Below are 19,266 nucleotides of genomic sequence, written 5' to 3'. Positions count from 1 at the left end.
TTTGGAGGGAGAGTAACCTGCAGCTGCATCCAGTGAAGCATTTTATACTCTTGTTAGCTGTTTTGTCTACTTTCACTATCTTTTGCTATTGTAATTACAGTAGCTTGCCATGTAACAGTTCAAATCTTGTGTGTGAGAAACCATCCAGAATATGCTATTGAACCAAATAGTTGGAAATTGCTCAGGGTGGAAGTTCTGTTCTATGTCCCAGTGGTAAATTCTGCAAACAGAATCATGTGTGTTGTGTACAAATTATTTCTCTCATTGGCTGTAAAGATGTCTTGTATCATGAACTATTGACTTGTCCTTCACTTACTCCTGATTGGGGTTCTTAACACCATGCTGTTTAATTCCTGATGTATCACTTTATAATATTTGTATATTAAAATTTTGTTAATAAAAAATCTTTATCATTGATTAGTTCATTCACTCATGCAAAACATTATATTCAATTTTGACATTGGTTTAATTTTTTTTTGCACGTAAAAGCCTTTTATTTTTTCAAGACTTTAATGGGACAAGGGTTCTGGAGATTTGAAAGAAAGCAAATCAATACCTAGTATTTAAAAAGGGTGACAAATTGAATCCAGACAAGTACAAAATGCCTAACCCAGGCAGAGCAATTCTAGATACTGAGTATTGGTGTGGGATTGCACAGAGACTTAGATTTTTTTAAGTGAGCTCCATGGATCTGGGATCAAATAGATTACATCTCTCTCTTATGGTCCTGGCACCTTCCTGTATTTCAGTGTAATTTAGCATTTGATATGGTGACACAAACAGCTAAATGTCACTTAAGGATAGACACTTAAAAGGAATTTGAATTGTTGAGCAGAGTAGTCTACGTTCTTTTGGTATTATTTATTCTGCATTTATCTTTAGTAGATTTGTTGTTAATCCCTACAAGGCCTTTAACTCATTGGTCGGTAGTTTGTAAATATTTTTTTCCCCCAAACGTATCTCCTTTTAAACATTACCCTGACTAATTTTTTTATCTTAGTTTTATTTCATTGTTCACCTGGTCTGATGCCTTTTGCAGGTTAACTTCCAGAGCAATGTGATCCCAGCTTCAAGGATTCTGAAGCTGATTGGTTTGCTGAAATCAGGCTAGAGTCTGTATTTACTTTAATAGTCAGTGCAACTTTGACCTGGTCATGGTTATATTGCCACCTTGGTTTAACCGCTACTTTTAATTCCAGCCTATCTTTTGAAGTAAAAACAAGTCAAAGGCTAATGTTCACTAAAGCTAAGGAGCTGTCCCTTACTCAGCAGTAACACCACCTCTGGACCAGTGCCTTGTTTCTTGACTAACTGCCCTTGCCACTTGCTCCCATTCCCTTCTGAGGGTGTGTCTCAAAGGCTTCCTGCCCTTGACAGAAACATGACATTTCTCCTGGCTCCACTATCATCACCAATGCCTTCGGGGTGATGTCACTGAATCGGCGAGCCCTCCGTGTCACTTTGAAACATCTTCCTTCAACCAGAATCTTCCACAGTGATTATTCAGCAGCCTTCACGCCATTATTGCAGATTACCTTTTATAGGGACTGTGCCTTTTTTTTAAAGAAGAAAGGAAGGCAGCCTGGAGCACATGGTTTGCTCGCAATGTTGTTCAGCCTGTGTGGTGCTGAACTGAGAGGAGTGCAACGCAGGGATCTGCTGCGGGCCATGCTGCAATTCTGAAAATGAGGTGGGAGCACCAAAATTATGTACCCCCGTAGGACAAGCTGTGCACACCAGTCTCCACATCTGAAAATTGAAGGAGACCATGTATGATCCAGTTTGCACTTGGATTTGAAAATGTCCACAAGTGGCATGGGGGTGAGCCTACAATAATACTTTAAATTTATGTCAAGAAATAGAGCTATTTTTTGTGTTTGCTGCGGACTGTGAAGTATTGCTGTCTCCCAGGGCTCTGACATAACCGATGCATCTGTAAATGTCATCCATTATACAGAATTGCTGTTTTTTATTGTATTCATTATTTTTGAAACTGAAATGCTACTACCCAATTCAAGAAAGACATATTCTTTTATTTTAAATTAGTTTTACTGTCATTCATTGAAGGATGAAGCAGCTATGATTCCGGTGCACTCTTGCTTCCTATTGATATCTTTGTGAAGCATAGTTAATGCAATGAATAAGCACTGCTCTTGTCAGCATTTGTCCCTAGCCCGGTAGGATTTCTAGATTATTCCATGCTGATTTTTCTTGGTTGTTGACAACATTGTGCACAGTTTCACACTGCTGCATTTTCTTTTGCCCACGAATCACTGAAACCTCATATTTTAGAGACTACAAATGCCTATTACCTACTGTGTGCATACAAAAAGATCTCGCATTTTTATAATGGCTTGCGCAATGTCAGGACATCCCAAAGTACTTTTACAAATGTTGTTGTTGTAATGTAGGAAATGAGGCAGCCCATTTGTGCATAACCAAACCCGTAGACAGCAATCAGATAATGACCAGATAATCTCTTTTTGAGGTTAGCTGAATAAGCATCATGCAGGTCTCCATGCTCCATCAAGTATGCATTATTGAAACTTTAAGATACATAGCATCACTGAAATTGTCTCCACTTTTAACTCCCCTCTATTCCTTTTTTTTGACACGTTCCACTTGGTGAAACCATCCATTAGCTGTGCATTGGATTCACAGTAAGGATTGTCTCCCAGTTTCTTCTGGTGGGAAGGAGGAACTCTGTAGTTTCTAAATCTCTTAAGCACTGCTACCATACCCACTGCACTGCTGTCTAAATGTGCTTCCCCATTGCCAAGTTTCACTGACTGACGAACATGTTAATCCCTAACATCAGCATTTTGTACTATAAAGTAGGGGATCTCGACTGCCTGCTGGCATCAGAACTACATTGCTAGGCCCTGCTATCCACGACTGTGTCTCCACTTAAATGTAAAAGCAAGGAGCTAGACCCTCTCCCTTTTTCTAATGAGAATCTGGCAGCGCTTCAGAGAAATCACAGCAGCAGATGAGATGAATAGGGGATGGAAGAGCAAGTTTGGGGATGCTAGGTACCTAACAACGTTTGAAAAAGAGGTGCACTCTGGATCAACAGTGTCTTGTTTGTTTTTTCGCTTCTCTAACCCCGACTCCAAAAAGTGACTTTACTCAATGAAGCTGAGTAAAGTTAAAATTGCGGGCTTGTTATATACCACTGTATTCATTCATTTCATAAAGGTATGGTTGTCTGTATTTAGTATTGATACAAAGAAATGCAAATTATTCCACACTTGAGCAAGCTTCATCTTGTGATGATCCCACCTGATAATATTGGACAAGTCAGATCCTCAGGTGAAACCTGGCTGGATAGATCCTAACTTTTTTTTTTTTAGAAACTGTGGAGGAAAGTTACTGAACAAATACACAGGAGTCTGCTGATGAACTTTTAACACAATAAAACATTTAGTAGACAAGGAAAAATTAACTATATTACACAAGACAAAAAAGTTGGAAAGATTTCAATACAAACAAACACCATGTCAGAGAGCTTAGACCTCCTGTCTCTGTTCTCTGACATCCACACACACAAAATAAGTTCTGTTTTTCCCTGTGTCTCTGTGTTAAAATCTTAATAATTAGATTCTGAGCATCTTTGAGATGAGTGCCCAGTTGAGAAAGATGAATGTGGGATATGGAACAGGTTGAAGGTATCTCTGCCAGCTATGCTATAGAGCTGGATTGTAAGGTTTGATCAAGGGTCAAAAATTACCCAATAGGGTCAAGGGGTGACTGGTTAATCAAGGAGCAAAAGTTCAAATATAACAATCAGGATAGACATAGTAGACATATGACTCATAGGTGCGAATGTTGTTTCGGCCAGGGATCAGATAGATGACGAAGCAGAACAGTTCGATCTTTGCAGCCTGTGGTAATGATCTTTTCAGTCATTGTCTGGTTGAGGTGTTAAGTGGAAGCTAGCATGAATCCACCATGGAGGTCTCCTTCATCTGTTGTCCCTTCTCAATTGCTTGTATATGTATAATACCTTATTTTATGGACCGAGCAAAGTTTTCTTCAATCACTTATTTCATTACATTTACCCATTCAATCATCCAATTCCAAGGGAATAGATACTCAAGCTGGACCCTCCCTTGCCTAGGCTCCAGTAACGTGACATTATTCTTTCAATTGTCTCTGATGTTCATCTTGTTACCTTCTCGCAGGCAGTCTGTTTAGATATAATAATCATGAGTTTTCTTCCTTCATCTCGTTATCTGTCCCAGCCATACCTATAGAAAGGCTTGTAGAAACATTGTGTCCTTCAACATATAAAAAGCCCTTGTGAAAAACCTTATCTAAAATGACCAACAGCTCAGGCAGACTGCTGAGGAACTTTGGATAACTACAGAAACCTTTTTCTTACATTTCTCTAATCCTACTTACAGAGTAGACAGCTGAGGATGCCCATGCACTATATCAATTGAGGTTTTTAAGATTATATTTTGGGACTGTACCTTTTAAATTTAGGGTGAATGAGGGGAGTCACGTAGCCTGTTCTGCACTCTGGCTAAAGTGTGCCTGGGTGGTTTGATTGTTGGAGATCAAAGGAAGGCTTAGATTGCTTTATTGAGCAAAGACACATCGTAAAATACTGCAGATGCTGGAAATCTGAAACAAAAACAGAAAATGCTGGAAAACTCAGCAGGCCTAACAGCATCTGTGGAGAGAAAAACAGAATTAATGTTTCGAGTCCGTATGACTTCTTCAGAGCTAAAGGGAAGTAAAAATGTGGTGAAATTTATACTGTTTAAGGGAGGGGGGGGGGGGGTGAAGCAGGTGAAGATGGATAGAAGACCAGTGATAAGCGGGGTCAAAGGAGAGATTGACAAAGATGTCATGAACAAAAGGTCAAAGGGGGTGTTAATGGTAGTGGTATGGGATAAAGGAGGTGCTGATGGTGGCATTAAGGTGAGAAAGCAGAATGTGACAATAGCAGGACAAGGGTAAGCACTCTGGACAGAACAACATGAATAAGTGACAGATGGCCTTTGTAGGGATTGAGGGAGGGGATGGTGGTGGGGAAAAAAGATTGCAAATAGGATAAAAGGTGGGGATAAAACAATGAATAAAAATAATTGGATTTTAAAAGATGAGTATTGAAAAAAGGGATAAAAAAGGCGGGGAGGATGGAGGAGAGAAGTCTGAAGTTGTTGAACTCAATGTTAAGTCTGGAAGGCTGTAAAGTGCCTAGTCGGGAGATGAGGTGCTATTCTTCCAGTTTACGTTGGGCTTCACTGGAACGTTGCAGCAGGCCAAGGACGGACCTGTGGGCATGAGAGCAGGATGGTATGTTGAAATGGCAAACGACAGGAAGATCTGGGTCATGCTTGCAGACAGACTGAAGGTGTTCCGCAAAGCGGCCACCCAGTCTGTGTTTGGCCTCTCCACGGTATTTATTTTTGGAGACAATGGCAGCAGTCTTTGAGTTTACCAGGGGTAGCCCCTGAGTGTTCCAAAGTCCCAGAGAGGTGTTATAGGTAAATGGTTGTGCAATGAAATATGCAGTTACTTTTAAGGGGGTAGATATAAGAATGTATTTTACACTGCCATGTGGAATAGGACAGAAGAACCATTTTTGGGATCAGATTACTGGCTTCCCTATAAATCAATGAACAGACTGAGGTCAGCAGAGTGAGCCATTTGTGTGAAAGAGAGACATCTCTAGTCAAAGAGATGCATCCTGCAGCCATCTAAAGATGAGAACCATAGAAATCTGGCACAGAAAGAGTTCATTTGGCCTATTGTGTCTGAACCGGCCATAAGAAGAGAAAAAAGAAGCTAGCCACTCATTTTAATCCCATTTTCAAAAACCTGCTCTGGAGTCTTGTAGGTTACAGCACTTCAGGTGCATATCCAGATAACTTTTAATTAAGTTGAGCATTTCAGCCTCAACCATCAATTTAGTCAGTGAATGCCAGAAGCCCACCACCCTCCTGGATGAAAAAGTTTTTCCTCATGTCCCCTCTAATCCTTCTACCAATCAGCTTAAATATATGCCCACTGGCAATTGACCCCTCAGCTAGGGGAAACGGGTCTTTCTTGTCTAACCTATCTAGGCCCCTCATAATTTTGTACACCTCAATTAGGTCACCACTCCAGCTCTGTTCTAAGGAAAACAACCTAGCCTAGCAATCTTTCTTCATTGCTGAAATTTTCAAGCCCTGGCAACATTCTTGTAAATCTCCTCTGCACTCATTCGAGAACAATTATGTCCTTCCTGTAATGTGGTGACCAGAACTCTACACAAAATTCCAACAGTGGCCTAACCAGTATTTTTTACAGTTCCATCATTACATTCTTGCTTTTGTATTAATACCTCACCCAATAAAGGAAAACATTTCTATGCTTTCTTTACCACCTTATCCACTTGTCCTGCCACATTTAGGGACCTGTGGACGTGCACACCAAGGCCTCTCACTTCCTCAACCCCTCCCAATATCCTCCCATTTATTGTGTATTCCCTTGCTTTGTTTGTTCTCCCCAAATGCATTACCTCACACTTCTCTGGATTGAATTCCATTTGCCACTTTTCCGCAAACTCAATCAAATGCATTGATATCATTATGGAGACAACAGCTATCCTCTTCACTATCAACTATGTGGCCATTTTTGTGTCATTTGCAAATTTTCTAAACTTGTCTCCCACATTTAAGTCCAAATCATTATATATGTCAAACAGCAAGGGCCCCAACACTGAGCCCTGTGGAATGTCACTGGAAACTGCATTCCACTCTCAAAAAATCCACCTACCATTACCCTTTGTTTCCTGTCACTCAGCCAATTCTATATCCAACTCACCACCTTCCCCTGTATCCCCTGGGATCTCACTTTTCTGACCAGCCTGCCATGTGGGACCTTGTCAAATGCCTTACTAAAATCCATGTAGACCATCCATTACACTACCCTCACCAATCCTCCTTGTTACTTCCTCAAAGACTTCAATTAAGTTAGTAAGGCGCGATCTTCCCCCTTCAAAACCATACTGAATATCCCTGATCAATCCATGCCTTTCTTATTGACAGTTTAGCCTGTCTCTCAGAATTGATTCCAATAATTTGCCCATCACCAAAGTCAGACTGCCAACATAATTTTCTGGCCTGACCCTCGCACCCTTTTTAAATATTGGTACAACGTTTGCTGACTTCCAATCCTCTGGTTGTATCTAGTGGGGACTGGAAAATGATCCCCAGAGCACCCACTATTTACTCTCTAGCTTCCTTTAACAGCTTGGAATACAACACATCTGGCTCTGGTGATTTATCCATCTTCAAGAATGCCAGTTCCTTCAGTACTTTCTCTCTCACTGTGCTTATTGTATCTAATATTTCTTACTCTCCCTCCTTAAGTAGAATGTCTGAATCATCCCTCTCCTTAGTGAAGACAGAGACAAGGTACTCATTTAGAACCCTGCCCACATCTTCAGCATTAACCCACAAGTTACCAGGTACATCACTGGTAGGCCCTATCCTTTCCTTAGTTATCCACTTGCTCTTAATGCACTGGTAAGACATCTTTGAGTTTTCTTTGATTTTACCTGCCAATATTTTTTGTATCCTCACTTTACTTTCCTAATTTACTTTTTTATTTCACCCTTGTACATTCTATGCTCTTCTAGGCTTTCTACAGTTTTTAACTTTTTGTGACTGTTGTAATCTCTCTTTTTCTGCTTTATCTTACCCTGTATGCTTCTGGATAATTTTCAAGCCATGGGGGGGCTTGTAGATTTGGCAGAATAACCCTTTTTCTTGGTGGGGTCATGTCTACCACTGTGCCTGTAGAATCTTGCTTTTGAATGCCTCCCACTGATTTCACACTGTAACTAATAGCTGTACCCAGTCCACTTTTGTCAGTTCTCTTCTCAGCTTTGTAAAATTTATAGTCCCCCAATTTAGAACTTTTACTCCTGTTCTATCTTTGTCCTTTTCCATAATGATGCTAAATCTAACTACATTATGGTCACTATCTCCAAAATGGTCTCCCACTGCTACTGCATTCACTTGCCCAGCTTCATTTCCTAAGATTAAATCTACAATTGTGCCCCCTCTCGTTGGGCTTGTTACATGCTGGCTGAAAAGGTTCTCTTGAATGCAGTTCAAGAATTTTGTGTCCTCTGTGCCCTTCACACTGTTCGTATCCCAATTGATATTAGGGTAGTTGAAATCTCCAACTATTACTGCTCTATTGTTTCTGCACTCAGAAATTTTCCTACATATTTGCTCTTCTAATCCTATTCCACTATTTGGGGGTCTATAGTACCTAGCAATGTGGCTGCCCCTTTTTTATTTCTGAGCTTAACCCATATGGCTTCTTTTGGTGCTTCATTTAGTATATCATCTCTTCTCACAGCTTTAGATGTTTCTTTAACCAATGTTCTGCGAACATTGTACCAATATTTGAAAAGGTTGTGAGGGTAAGGCCAAAAAATTATAGGTTGGTCAGTCTGAATTTTTTACCCCACCTTTTTTATCCCTCTTTCTACCCTGCCTGAGAACTCAAATTCCAGTGATGTTGAGCTACCATTTTTGCCATTCTTTAAGCAAAGTTTCTGTTACAGCGATGATATCATGCTGCCATGTATCTATCTGTGCCTTCAGCTCGTTGGCTTTATTTGCTATACTCCTTGCATTTACATGTACACTGTTTAAAACTGCCAAATTCAAACACTATACACTTTTTAACCTGTGCTTCTTCTGTCTTTCAGAGTCACTCACTAATTCTCCTGCTCCCGTACCATGTTCTGAATTTGCTCTCAGGTTTCCAGCCCCCAGCAGGACATGCGTTCCAGACGACTGAGCTATCCTGCTATATCTTCAATTTACTTCCCTTATGTGAACTTTATTTTAATTTAGTTTACTGAAACCACTTTATTTTACCTGGCCTTGACTTAACCTTACTTCCCTTTTCCTTGTGTTTCTTACTGAAATCTAAGTAGCTACTTATTTTAAGAAGAATGTGTTTTTCTCATTTTCAGCTACTTGAAGACCCTCCCTAACGGCAGTTTCTCACCACCCGATGAACTTGTGTTCCTCCTGTAATGTTATTGTTGGATGTTTTCAAAACTCAGCCCTCTCGTGAAGTTTTTCAACTCCTGGTCTCCTGCAGACTGAGAAAGATAGAGAAACAAAAAGAAAAGAGCACCTCCCTCTCCTCCTCACCAAACTCCCTTCTCATCAAACTCCCTTCTCACCAAACTTGCAGCAATTCCACTCAGTAACAGTGCACCCTGTGATTCTGGGAGATTTGTCTAGGCATGGACAGGAGAAGAAAAATCATTGGAACAGGCTTTACTGCCGGCTGTGGATTAAAGAAACTCTCCAAAAGCTTAGGAAAGCATTTGGAGACAGTCACTTGAAGTTGCTTCTCGGCGAAGGACGATATGGGAATCCATTGGAAGCTGGGAGAAATTCTGGATTGTTTGCTATAAGGACTCTAATTCTGTAGGGTGCAGTGAGTGATACATAAAAAAGGGGAATGTTCATCTCTATAGTTTAAAGTATAAGTTGCCTACAAAAAGAAAGTGCTTAGTCAATGATGCTTTAAGTCATTTGTGACAGTAAAAGTTTTAAAACATTGAAATCTCATTATGTTGGCACGTCATAACATTCAAGGCTATGGGCCAAGTGCTGGTAAATGGGATTAGGTAGGTAGGTCAGGTGTTTCTCACGTGTCGGTGCAGACTTGATGGGCCAAAGGGCCTCTTCTGCACTGAGATTCTCTGATTCTGTGATGTCATTCTTTCAGCTATCAACTGGAAGTTGGAATGTCTTTTTAAAACTTATAGGTCTCTGCAGAGAGTAGGAATACTTTTTTTTCAGTGGCAGGCGGTGACGAGACCAGTACTGTAGGGATCAGTTCTTGGGTCCCAGATATTCACAACATATATATCAATGATTTGGATGAGGGAACCAAATGTAATATTTCCAAGTTTGCTGACAACACAGAATTAGGTGGGGATGTGAGTGGTGAGGAGAACATAAAGAGGCGTCAAGGCCATTTAGACAAATTGAGTGAGTGGGCAAATACATGGCAGGTGCAATATAACATGGATAAGTGTGAAGTTATCCACTTCAGTAAAAAAAACAATTTTATTTAAATGGTGATAGATTGGGAAATGTTGATGTGCAAAGGGACCTGGATGTCCTTCTACACCAATCACTGAAAGCAAGTGTACAGGTGCAGCAAGCAGTTAAGAAGGCAAATGGTATGTTGGTCTTCATTGTAAGAGGATTTGAGTACAGGAGCTAGGATGTCTTACTGCAGCTGTACAGGGCCTTGGTGAGACCACACCTGGAGTATTGTGTGCCGTTTTGGTCTCCTTACCTAAGAAAGGATATATCTACCATAGAGGGAGTGCAGCAAAGGTCCACCAGACTGATTCCTGGGATGGCAGGATTGTCATATAAGGTGAGCTTGGGTCAATTAGGCCTGTGTTCCCTGGAGTTTAGAATAATGAGAGGGGATTTCATTGAAATGTATGAAATTCTGACAGTGCTGGACAGAATGGATGCAGGGATGATGTTTCCTCTGGCTGGGGGGTCCAGAACAAGGGGTCACAATCTCAGGATACTGGTTAGGCCATTTAGGACTGAAATGAGGAGAAATTTCTTCATTCAGAGGGTGGTGAACCTGTGGATTTCTCTACCACAGAGGGCTGTGGAGGCCAAGTCACTGAATATATTTAAGAAGGATATGGATAGATTTCTAGACTCTAAGGGCATCAAGGAGTATGGGGAGAGAACAGGAGTATGGCGTTGAGATAGAGGATCAGCTATGATCATTTTGAATGGTGGAGCAGGCTCAAAGGGCCAAGTGACCTACTCCTGTTCCTATTTTCTATGTTTCTATGTTACAATGGTTTGGGGCAAACTGGACCATTTTTAACCAACTGGAAACTCCCCTGATAGCTCCCTATGCTAAACAAATTGCCAAGCATCATCCCAGTAGTTCATTTAGGTTTGAAACCCTGTCAGTTTTTCTGCAGCAAATGGGAGAGATCTCACTGTCTCCCAAGCTTTTGAATTTCAATGCAAACTATCTGAAGAACAGCTGTTAACATTTCATTCTCCACAGCTGCCTTTGGCAGAGGTAGTTCAGTTAGTCAACTCAGGCCATTAGTAAACCCTCGCTTCCATACTTCACCACTCTTTCTGGAACTTTGGGGAAAATGCCTGTTAAGGCTGCACCTGCTTCATAACTGTTTTTCTTCCAGGTGCTGAGGACAGCTGTTGAATCCTTCATAAAATGTCACTGCGGCGTTCAATGAAATTTGAAAAGAGTATTCTTATACCATCTGCTGTTGGGACTGCTATCAGGCACTCGGTGAAAGAAGTTCTTATGAGGCATGTGTGGGGCTGTGTATATATTTTTTAATATATATATATATATATATATATACATATAGCAAGCCATGCAAAAGATAGATTTGTATTTACATAATGGCTTTCTTGACCTCCTAAAATGTTTCACAATAAACAACTTTTTCCTTTGAAGTGTAGTCATTGTTGCAATGTAGGAGTCTTGGGAGCCCATTCGCTCACAGCCAAGTCTCACCAAGCAAGTACTGGCGTGTTGGGCTGAATGGTTTCCTTCTGTGTTGCACCATTCTATGACCCTATGGCTTCAGAGGAATGATCCTCGTTGAGTCTAAACAAGTGGAACCCTTAATAACTCGATCCTCTTTTTCACTTATTCACCAATTTTGTTTTGAGTAACATAAATTCTCACCTTGTTGATGGTAATTGTCACTGAAAAGAAATTCAAAAGATTGTCAATTTGATTGAAAGCATTTTTTAATCAAGAGGATTAGATGTAGTACCCCTGCTTTCGAGGCAAAAGATTGTGATTTCAAGCTTCACCTGGAGGAATCGAGTACGTAATTAGCACTTCAAGTACTAAGGGCATGCTGTATTATCAGGAATGTTGTCTTTTAATTGAGATATTAAATAGAGGGTGCAAGGGCATAAAAGATCCCACATCAACATTCAGAGAAGTGCAAGGAGTTGTCTTGGAATCCTGGCTAAAATTCTTCACTTAACTATCATTTAAAATGATGAAGGCTCACAGGTTGTAGTAGGTTCTTGCTGTTCAAAGACTGGACGCAATTTGTCCCCAAATAAGAAACTGGACTTCAGAAGTAGTAGATTGGTTGTGAAGTGCTTTTGGGGAATCCTGAGAGTGCGCTGCAGCATTCGTTCAAGGCAAGTTTGTTCTTTCTCCATAGCAGCACTTCATTCAGTCCAGATTAAAAGATAAACTATTCCTCTTGTTCAGCGTTCAGTATGACAGCTGATTTGTCAATTGTGTGGTGTATGTGCTCTGTACACGTTCCCTTCAAATTCCAGGTAAAAATAATCCTGGTAATTATAAATAAAAATTGAAAAATAATTTCTTAAACCTAGGTTAGATCACACTTAGTGCTGCTATGGACAACAGAGTAACAAGAAACAACAAAATTGTCTCGAGCGAATGCCTCAGCATGCCTTCAGAATGTCCCAAAAGCATTTCATAACCAATCTACTACTTCTGAAGTAGTTTTCTGGTCTTCATATTACAAAATAGGAAAAAGAGATATATAGATATGGGGAGGCGATGGCGTAGTGGTATTGTCGCTGGACTAGTAATCCAGAGTCCCAGCGTGATACTCTGGAGAACCAGGTTTGAATCCTGCCATGGCAGATGGTGGAATTTGAATTCAATAAAAATCTGGAATTAAAAGTCTAATGATGACCATGAAACCATTGTTGATTGTTGTAAAAACCCATGTGGTTCACTAATGTCCTTTAGGGAAGGAAATTTGTCGTCCTTGCCTGGCATGGCCTACATGTGACTCCAGATCCACAGCAATGTGGTTGACTCTCAGTTGCCCTCTGAAATGGCCTAACAAGCTACTCAGTTGTATCAAACCACTACAAAGTCACAAAAAAGGAATGAAACAGGACAGACCACCCAGCGTCGACTTAAGCTGGAAATGACAACGGCAATCTCAGGCCTCTTGACCCTGCAAAGTCCTCCTTTCTAACGTCTGGGGGTTTGTGCCAAAATTGGGATAGCTGTCTCACAGACTAGCCTAGCAAGAGCCTGACATAGTCATCCTCATGGAATCATACCTTACATATAATGTCCCAGACACCACCATCACCATTTCTGGGTATGTCCTGTCCCACCGGCAAGACAGACCCAGCAGAGGTGGTAGCACAGTGGTATACAGTTGCAAAGGAGTTGCCCTGGGAGTCCTCTACATCGACTCCGGACCCCATGAAGTTTCATGACATCAGGTTAAACTTGGGCAAGGAAACCTCCTGCTGATTACCATGTACCACCGTCTCTCAGCTGATGAATCAGTGCTCCTCCATGTTGAACATCACTTGGAGGAAGCACTGAAGGTGGCAAGGGCACACAATGTATTCTGGGTGGGGGACTTCAATGTCCATCACCACGAGTGGCTCGGTAGCACCACTACTGACTGAACTGGGCGAGTCTAAAATGACATAGTTGCTAGACTGGGTCTGCAGCAGGTGGTGAGGGAATCAACAAGAGGGAAAAATCATACTTGACCTCGTCCTCACCATCCTGCCTGCTACAGATGTATCTGTCCATGACAGTATCAGTAGGAGTGACCACTACACAGTCATTGTGGAGATGAAGTCCCGCCTTTACATTGAGAATATCCTCCATCATGTTATGTGGCACAACCACCATGCTAAATGGGATAGATTTCAAACAGATCTAGCAACTCAAGATCCATGAGGTGCTGTGGGCCATTAGCAGAATTGTATTCAAACACAATCTGTAACCTTATGGCCCGGCATATCCCCCACTCTATCATTACCATCAAGCCAGGGGATCAACACTGGTTCAGTGGAGAGTGCAGGAGGGCATGCCAGGAGCAGCACCGGGCAAAAATGACATGACAACCGGTTGAAGCTATAACACAGGACTACTTGGTGCCAAACAGCATAAGCAGTAAGTGGTAGACAGAGATAAGCGATCCCACAACCAGTGGATCAGATCTAAATTCTGCAGTCCTGCCACATCCAGTCATGAATGGGGGTGGACAATTAAACAACTCACTGGAGGAGGAGGCTCCACAAATATCCCCATCCTCAATGATGGAGGAGACCAGCACATCAGTGCAAAAGATAAGACTGAAGCATTTGCTACCATCTTCAGCCAGAAGTGCCCAGTGGACGATCCATCTTGACCTCCTCTGGAGGACCCAGCATCACAGGTGCCAGTCTTCAGCGAATTTGATTCACTCCATGTGATATCAAGAAACGGCTGAAGGCACTGGATACTGCAAAGTCTATGGGCCCTGACAATATCCCAGCAATGGTACTGAAGACTTGTGCTCCAGAACTTTCCATGCCCCTAGCCAAGCTGTTCCAGTACAGCTACAACACTGGCATCTACTCAGCTATGTGGAAAATTCCCCAGGTATGTCCTATACAGAAAAAGCAGGACAAATCAAACCAGGCTAATTACTGCCCCATTAGTCTACACTCGATCATCAGTAAAGTAATGGAAGGGGCCTTCAGCAGTGAAATCAAGCAGCATTTGCTTAGCAATAACCTGCTTACTGGTGCCCAGTTTGGGTTCCGCCAGGGCCACTCAGCTCCTGACCTCATTACAGCCTTAGTTCAAACAAGGACAAAAGAGCTGAACTCCCGAGGTGAGGTGACAGTGACTGCCCTTCACACCAAGGCTGCATTTGACTGAGTGTGGCATCATGGAGTCCTAGCAAAACTGGAGCCAATGGGAATCAAAGGGGAAACTCTCCACTGGTTAGAGTCATACCTAGCACAAAGGAAGATGGTTGTGGTTGTTGGAGGTCAGTCATCTCAGCTCCAGGACATCATTGCAGGAGTTCCTCAGGGTACTGTCCTCAGCCCAACCATCTTCCATTGCTTTATCAATGACCTTCCTTCCATCATAAGGTCAGACAGAAGTGGGGATGTTCGCTGATGATTGCGCAATGTTCAGCATCATACATGACTCCTCAGGTACTGAAGCCGAGCCATGTCCAAATGCAGCAGGATCTGGACAATATCCAGGCTTGGGCTGACAAGTGGCAAGTAACATTTGTGCCACACATGTGTCAAGCAATGATCATTTCCAACAAAAGTGAATCCAACCATCACCCCTTGACATTCAATGGCATTACCATCACTGAATCCCACACTATCAACATCCTGGGGGTTACCATTGACCAGCAACTGAACTGGACTAGCCATATAAATGCTGTGGCTACAAAAGCAGGTCAGAGCCTAGGAACCGTGTTTCGAGTAACTCACCTCCTGACTCCCCAAAGCCTGTCCACCATTTGCAAGGCACAAGTCAGGAGTGTGATAGAAAATGCCCCTCTTGCCTGGATGAGGTCAGTTCCAACAACACTCAAGGAGCTTGATACCATCCAGGACAAAGCAGCCCACTTGATTGGCACCATGTCCACAAACGTTCACTCCCTCCACCACCGACGCATAGCGGCAGCCGTGTGTACTATGTACAAGATGCACTGCAGGAATTCACCAAGGCTTCTTCAACAGCAACTTCCAAACCCACAACTACTACCATCTAGAAGGACAAGGGCAGCAGATAAATGGGAAAACCGCCACCTGGAAATTCCCCTCCAAGCCACTCACCATGCTGACTTGGAAATATATCGCCGTTCCTTCACAGCCGCTGGGTCAAAACTTGGAACTTACTTCCTAACAGCACTGTGGGTGTGCCTGCACCACACGGACTCATGTTGAGCATAAACACCGGCTTTGACCAGTCAGGCCTAATGGCCTGTTTCTGTGCCATAAATTCTAAGTCATTTTGTAGGGATGAATTTTAAGTAATATAAAATCATGGCAATCGTCATTTGTTACCAGCTGTAGATTCAATTGAACATAGTACACTGGCAGTCTTGTTTCTTGCATTATGTATTAGGGCCAGCTTGCTACATGAAAATCAAATTACGTTGGGTCACTGTAGCTGGTTCCCAAGAATGTGAAAAATATCTTCTGAACCTCTTTTGGGGATATTTTTTTCAATGCAGTTATTTCCACTGTAACTATATGATTTTTAAGTTTGTCTGAGTGGAATCTATCTGGATGCGCAGTGGAAATTTGTTACAGTAACCAAAGGGTTAACTGAAAATCATAAAAATTGAGGGATTCATTCTCTTAAAAAGACAAAATGAAGATAACTGAAAAACGACGGATGGATCTGGGAACCAAAGTGACATGTACCCAAAGAATAGGAGAGCTTCTCCATTAGCGCAGCTGAATGATGCAAATACATCTGCTCCTTGCTTCACAGCGAGATAAGAACGGATTATCAAGCAATAGGGTTATTCTAATTTGCATATGCAAATAAAACTTTGCACAACATAGTCACAGATGCACTGGTTCATGCTGATCTTTGGAACCTTTGTTATAAGGGTTATTTTAGATATTTAGTGTTCATTTGTCCACACAAATATTTATATTGGTGATATAATTACATTATGGCTCAGAATCAAAGTGAAAAGTGAATTTTCAGTGCTTTTTGACTGCAAGATGAAGAAGGCCACAATAGCATAGCAGAAAGGGCAGAAGTAAGTCATTATCGAATTCTGGAAGTTCAATTTCACAAAATTTCAAAATGATTCTACATGGGTATTTTGGGGACATTATACTGGACATTATACATGCCTGCTGAAGCCTATTTCACTGAAATATAATGTTCTTAGTTAGTTCCCTAACTCAACTTCTGGAAACTCAATGGAAGGAAGAAAGAACTTGCATTTATATAGCACCTTTCATGACCTCAGGACGTCTGAAAGTGACTTCTCATTTTGACATCTCACCTGAAAGCTGGCCCCACCAACAGTGCAGAACTCCTTCAGTACTGCACTGATTCCTATAGAGAAGGGACGCCACAGTGTAATTGCTGATATAAGAACAAAAATGCTGGAAAAACTCAGCAGATCTGGCAGCATCTGTGGAGAAAGAACCAGAGTTAACATTTCAAGTTCATATGACTCTTCAGAGCTAAAGAGAAATAGAAATGTGGTGAATTTTACACTGTTTAAGAGAGGGTGGAGCAGGTGGAGCAAGAAAGAAGGTCAGAGATATGTGACAGCTAAGGAGAGATTGACAAAGATGTCATGGACACAAGACAAAGGGAATGTGAATGGTAGTGGTAAAGACTAAAGAAGGTGCTGATAATGGCATAAAGCTAAGAACAGAACAAGGATCAGTGCTTTATGAAAGGTGGTTAGCGAGGCAGGGGGTTGGGGAAAAAGGATTTAAAAAATTAATAAAAATAAATTAAAAAATGAATATAAAAAGTAAAATTAAAGAAACAAAAAAGAAATGGATTGAAGAAAGGGTAAAGATGGAGGACAGAGTTCATGGTCTGAAGTTGTTGCACTCAATGTTAAGTCCGGAAGGCTGTAAAGTACCTAATTGGAAGATAAGGTCCTGTTCCTCCAGTTTGCGTTGGGCTGCACTGGAACATTGCAGCAAGCCAAGGACGGACATGGGGGCATGAGAGAATGATGGTGTGTTGAAATGGCAAGCGACAGGAAGGTCTGGGTCATGTTTGCAGACTGAGCGAAGGTGTTCCACAAGGTGGTCACCCTGTCTGTGTTTAGTCTCCCCAGTGTAGAGGAGACCGCATTGGGAGCAGTGAATGCAGTAGACCAAATTGAAGAGGGTGCAAGTAACGCGCTGCCTCACCTGAAAGGAGTGGTTTGGGACCTTGGATGGTGAGGAGGGAGGAGATAAAGGGGCAGGTGTTGCCCCTTCTGCGATTGCTGTTAATTGCTGTGTAATTGCTGCTGCTGTTTGCACGAGTCAAAAAAGAAACAATAGTTTATCCTACCACTTAGAACTAATTCACTTTATAGTGGAATAAAGTGTGTCTGATATAGCAAAATAATTTGTCTATGTAAATAGAACTTCACCATCAGTAATTGAGAGGCTTCAGATACATGAACTTTTGATCTCAATGGTAGGGTATCATTTGGTTCCACAACAGAAATCAGCACCCAAATCCCATTACATCAGTGAAAGAGCATAACTGGAATCTAATATTACTTTGTCCAGCAACTTAAAGGTACAGGAAGTATTGATTGGGAATGTGCAAACTAAGGCTTTGTACTAAAGGTTATTATAGCAATTAAATTATGTTGTTTGGAAAAATACCAACCAATATTCTTGCAATCTGAAGATTGTTTTATAGATTTACCTCAACTGTATCCATTGAAATAACTAAGAAAAAGTGCTATTTTAGAAAAAAAATGGTTTGGGGGCATTTATACAATGGATAAAAGAGACAGACTTCAGAATATCCCCTTGATACACCCAGACTCGACTATTACAGTGCTCTCTTGGCTAGCCTCCCACTTTCCATCTTTCATAAACTTCAGCTCATCTAAAACTTGGTAGCCTCAACCACACTAAGTTCTGTTAACCCATACCCTTGTGTTTACTGACTTAATGGGTCCTAGTCCAGCAATGCCTCAAATTTTAAATCCTTATCCTCTTTTTCAAATCCCTCCATTGTCATAGCCCTCCCTATCTGTGTAACCTCCTCCAGTCCTACAACCCTCTGAGATATTGGCGTTCTTCCAAATCCAGCCCCTCTGTCTATTCCTTCCCAAAACCCATTTGCTTCCTTACCTCTCCTCCTTCAAGACGTTCCTTAAAACCTACCTCTTTGACCAAGCCTTTTTGTGCAATGAGTGAGTTTGGATTTGAAATGCACTGCCTGAATGGTGAAACCAAATTCAGTAGTAGCTGTGATAAGTAAATCAGCTAAATACTTAAAGGAAAAACAAAATGGAGGAATATGTGAAAAGAGCAGGGGCATGGAACTAACTGGATTGAAAGAGCCAGCACAGATTGGATGGGCTGAATGGCTTCCTTTTGTGCAGTACTATTCAATGATTCTGTCCTGTCTTGTGTTTGGGGTCTGTATAGGGTTCTTTGGGGCTTGACTATTCACCCAGAGTAAGATGTTCGAGACTATAATTTGTTCAAACCATTATTATTTATTTATAGCTCTATGCACATCTTGAGAAGCCTGCACCAGGTTCGAATCTGTCTTTCCTACGGATCTCCGTTACTCAGTCATGTGTTATTACAACATCATTACATCAGCATCAGGTGCTTCTGATGTTATCCTTTTACTCTACAGCTTGGTGCCATATTTGTTTGATAATGCTTCTGTGAAGCGACTTAGGACATTTCATTACGTTAGGTGCTACTTAAATGC

The 19,266-nt window shown here is 41.5% G+C and overlaps 1 protein-coding gene across 2 annotated transcripts in view; it reads left to right on the top strand.

Annotated features, from left to right (window-relative positions):
* Nucleotides 1-10,082, top strand: part of LOC121276952 (choline transporter-like protein 1) — a 100,696-nt gene extending 90,614 nt beyond the window's left edge. Inside the window, exon 14 of one of the 2 annotated variants that reach the window (XM_041185677.1) lies at nucleotides 8,993-10,082. In XM_041185677.1, the coding sequence (XP_041041611.1) occupies nucleotides 8,993-9,013 (21 nt within the window). In that variant the 3' untranslated portion in view covers nucleotides 9,014-10,082. The remainder of the gene's footprint in view (nucleotides 1-8,992) is intronic. The other variant, XM_041185673.1, reaches the window with a different exon arrangement.
* Nucleotides 10,083-19,266: the final 9,184 nt, after the last annotated feature.

The sequence above is a fragment of the Carcharodon carcharias genome, chromosome 4 (genome assembly GCF_017639515.1).
Source record: "Carcharodon carcharias isolate sCarCar2 chromosome 4, sCarCar2.pri, whole genome shotgun sequence".
In the NCBI taxonomy this organism is placed as follows: domain Eukaryota; kingdom Metazoa; phylum Chordata; class Chondrichthyes; order Lamniformes; family Lamnidae; genus Carcharodon; species Carcharodon carcharias.
Note: the sequence above shows the minus strand (reverse complement) of the source record. Positions and strands in the feature narration are given on the sequence as shown.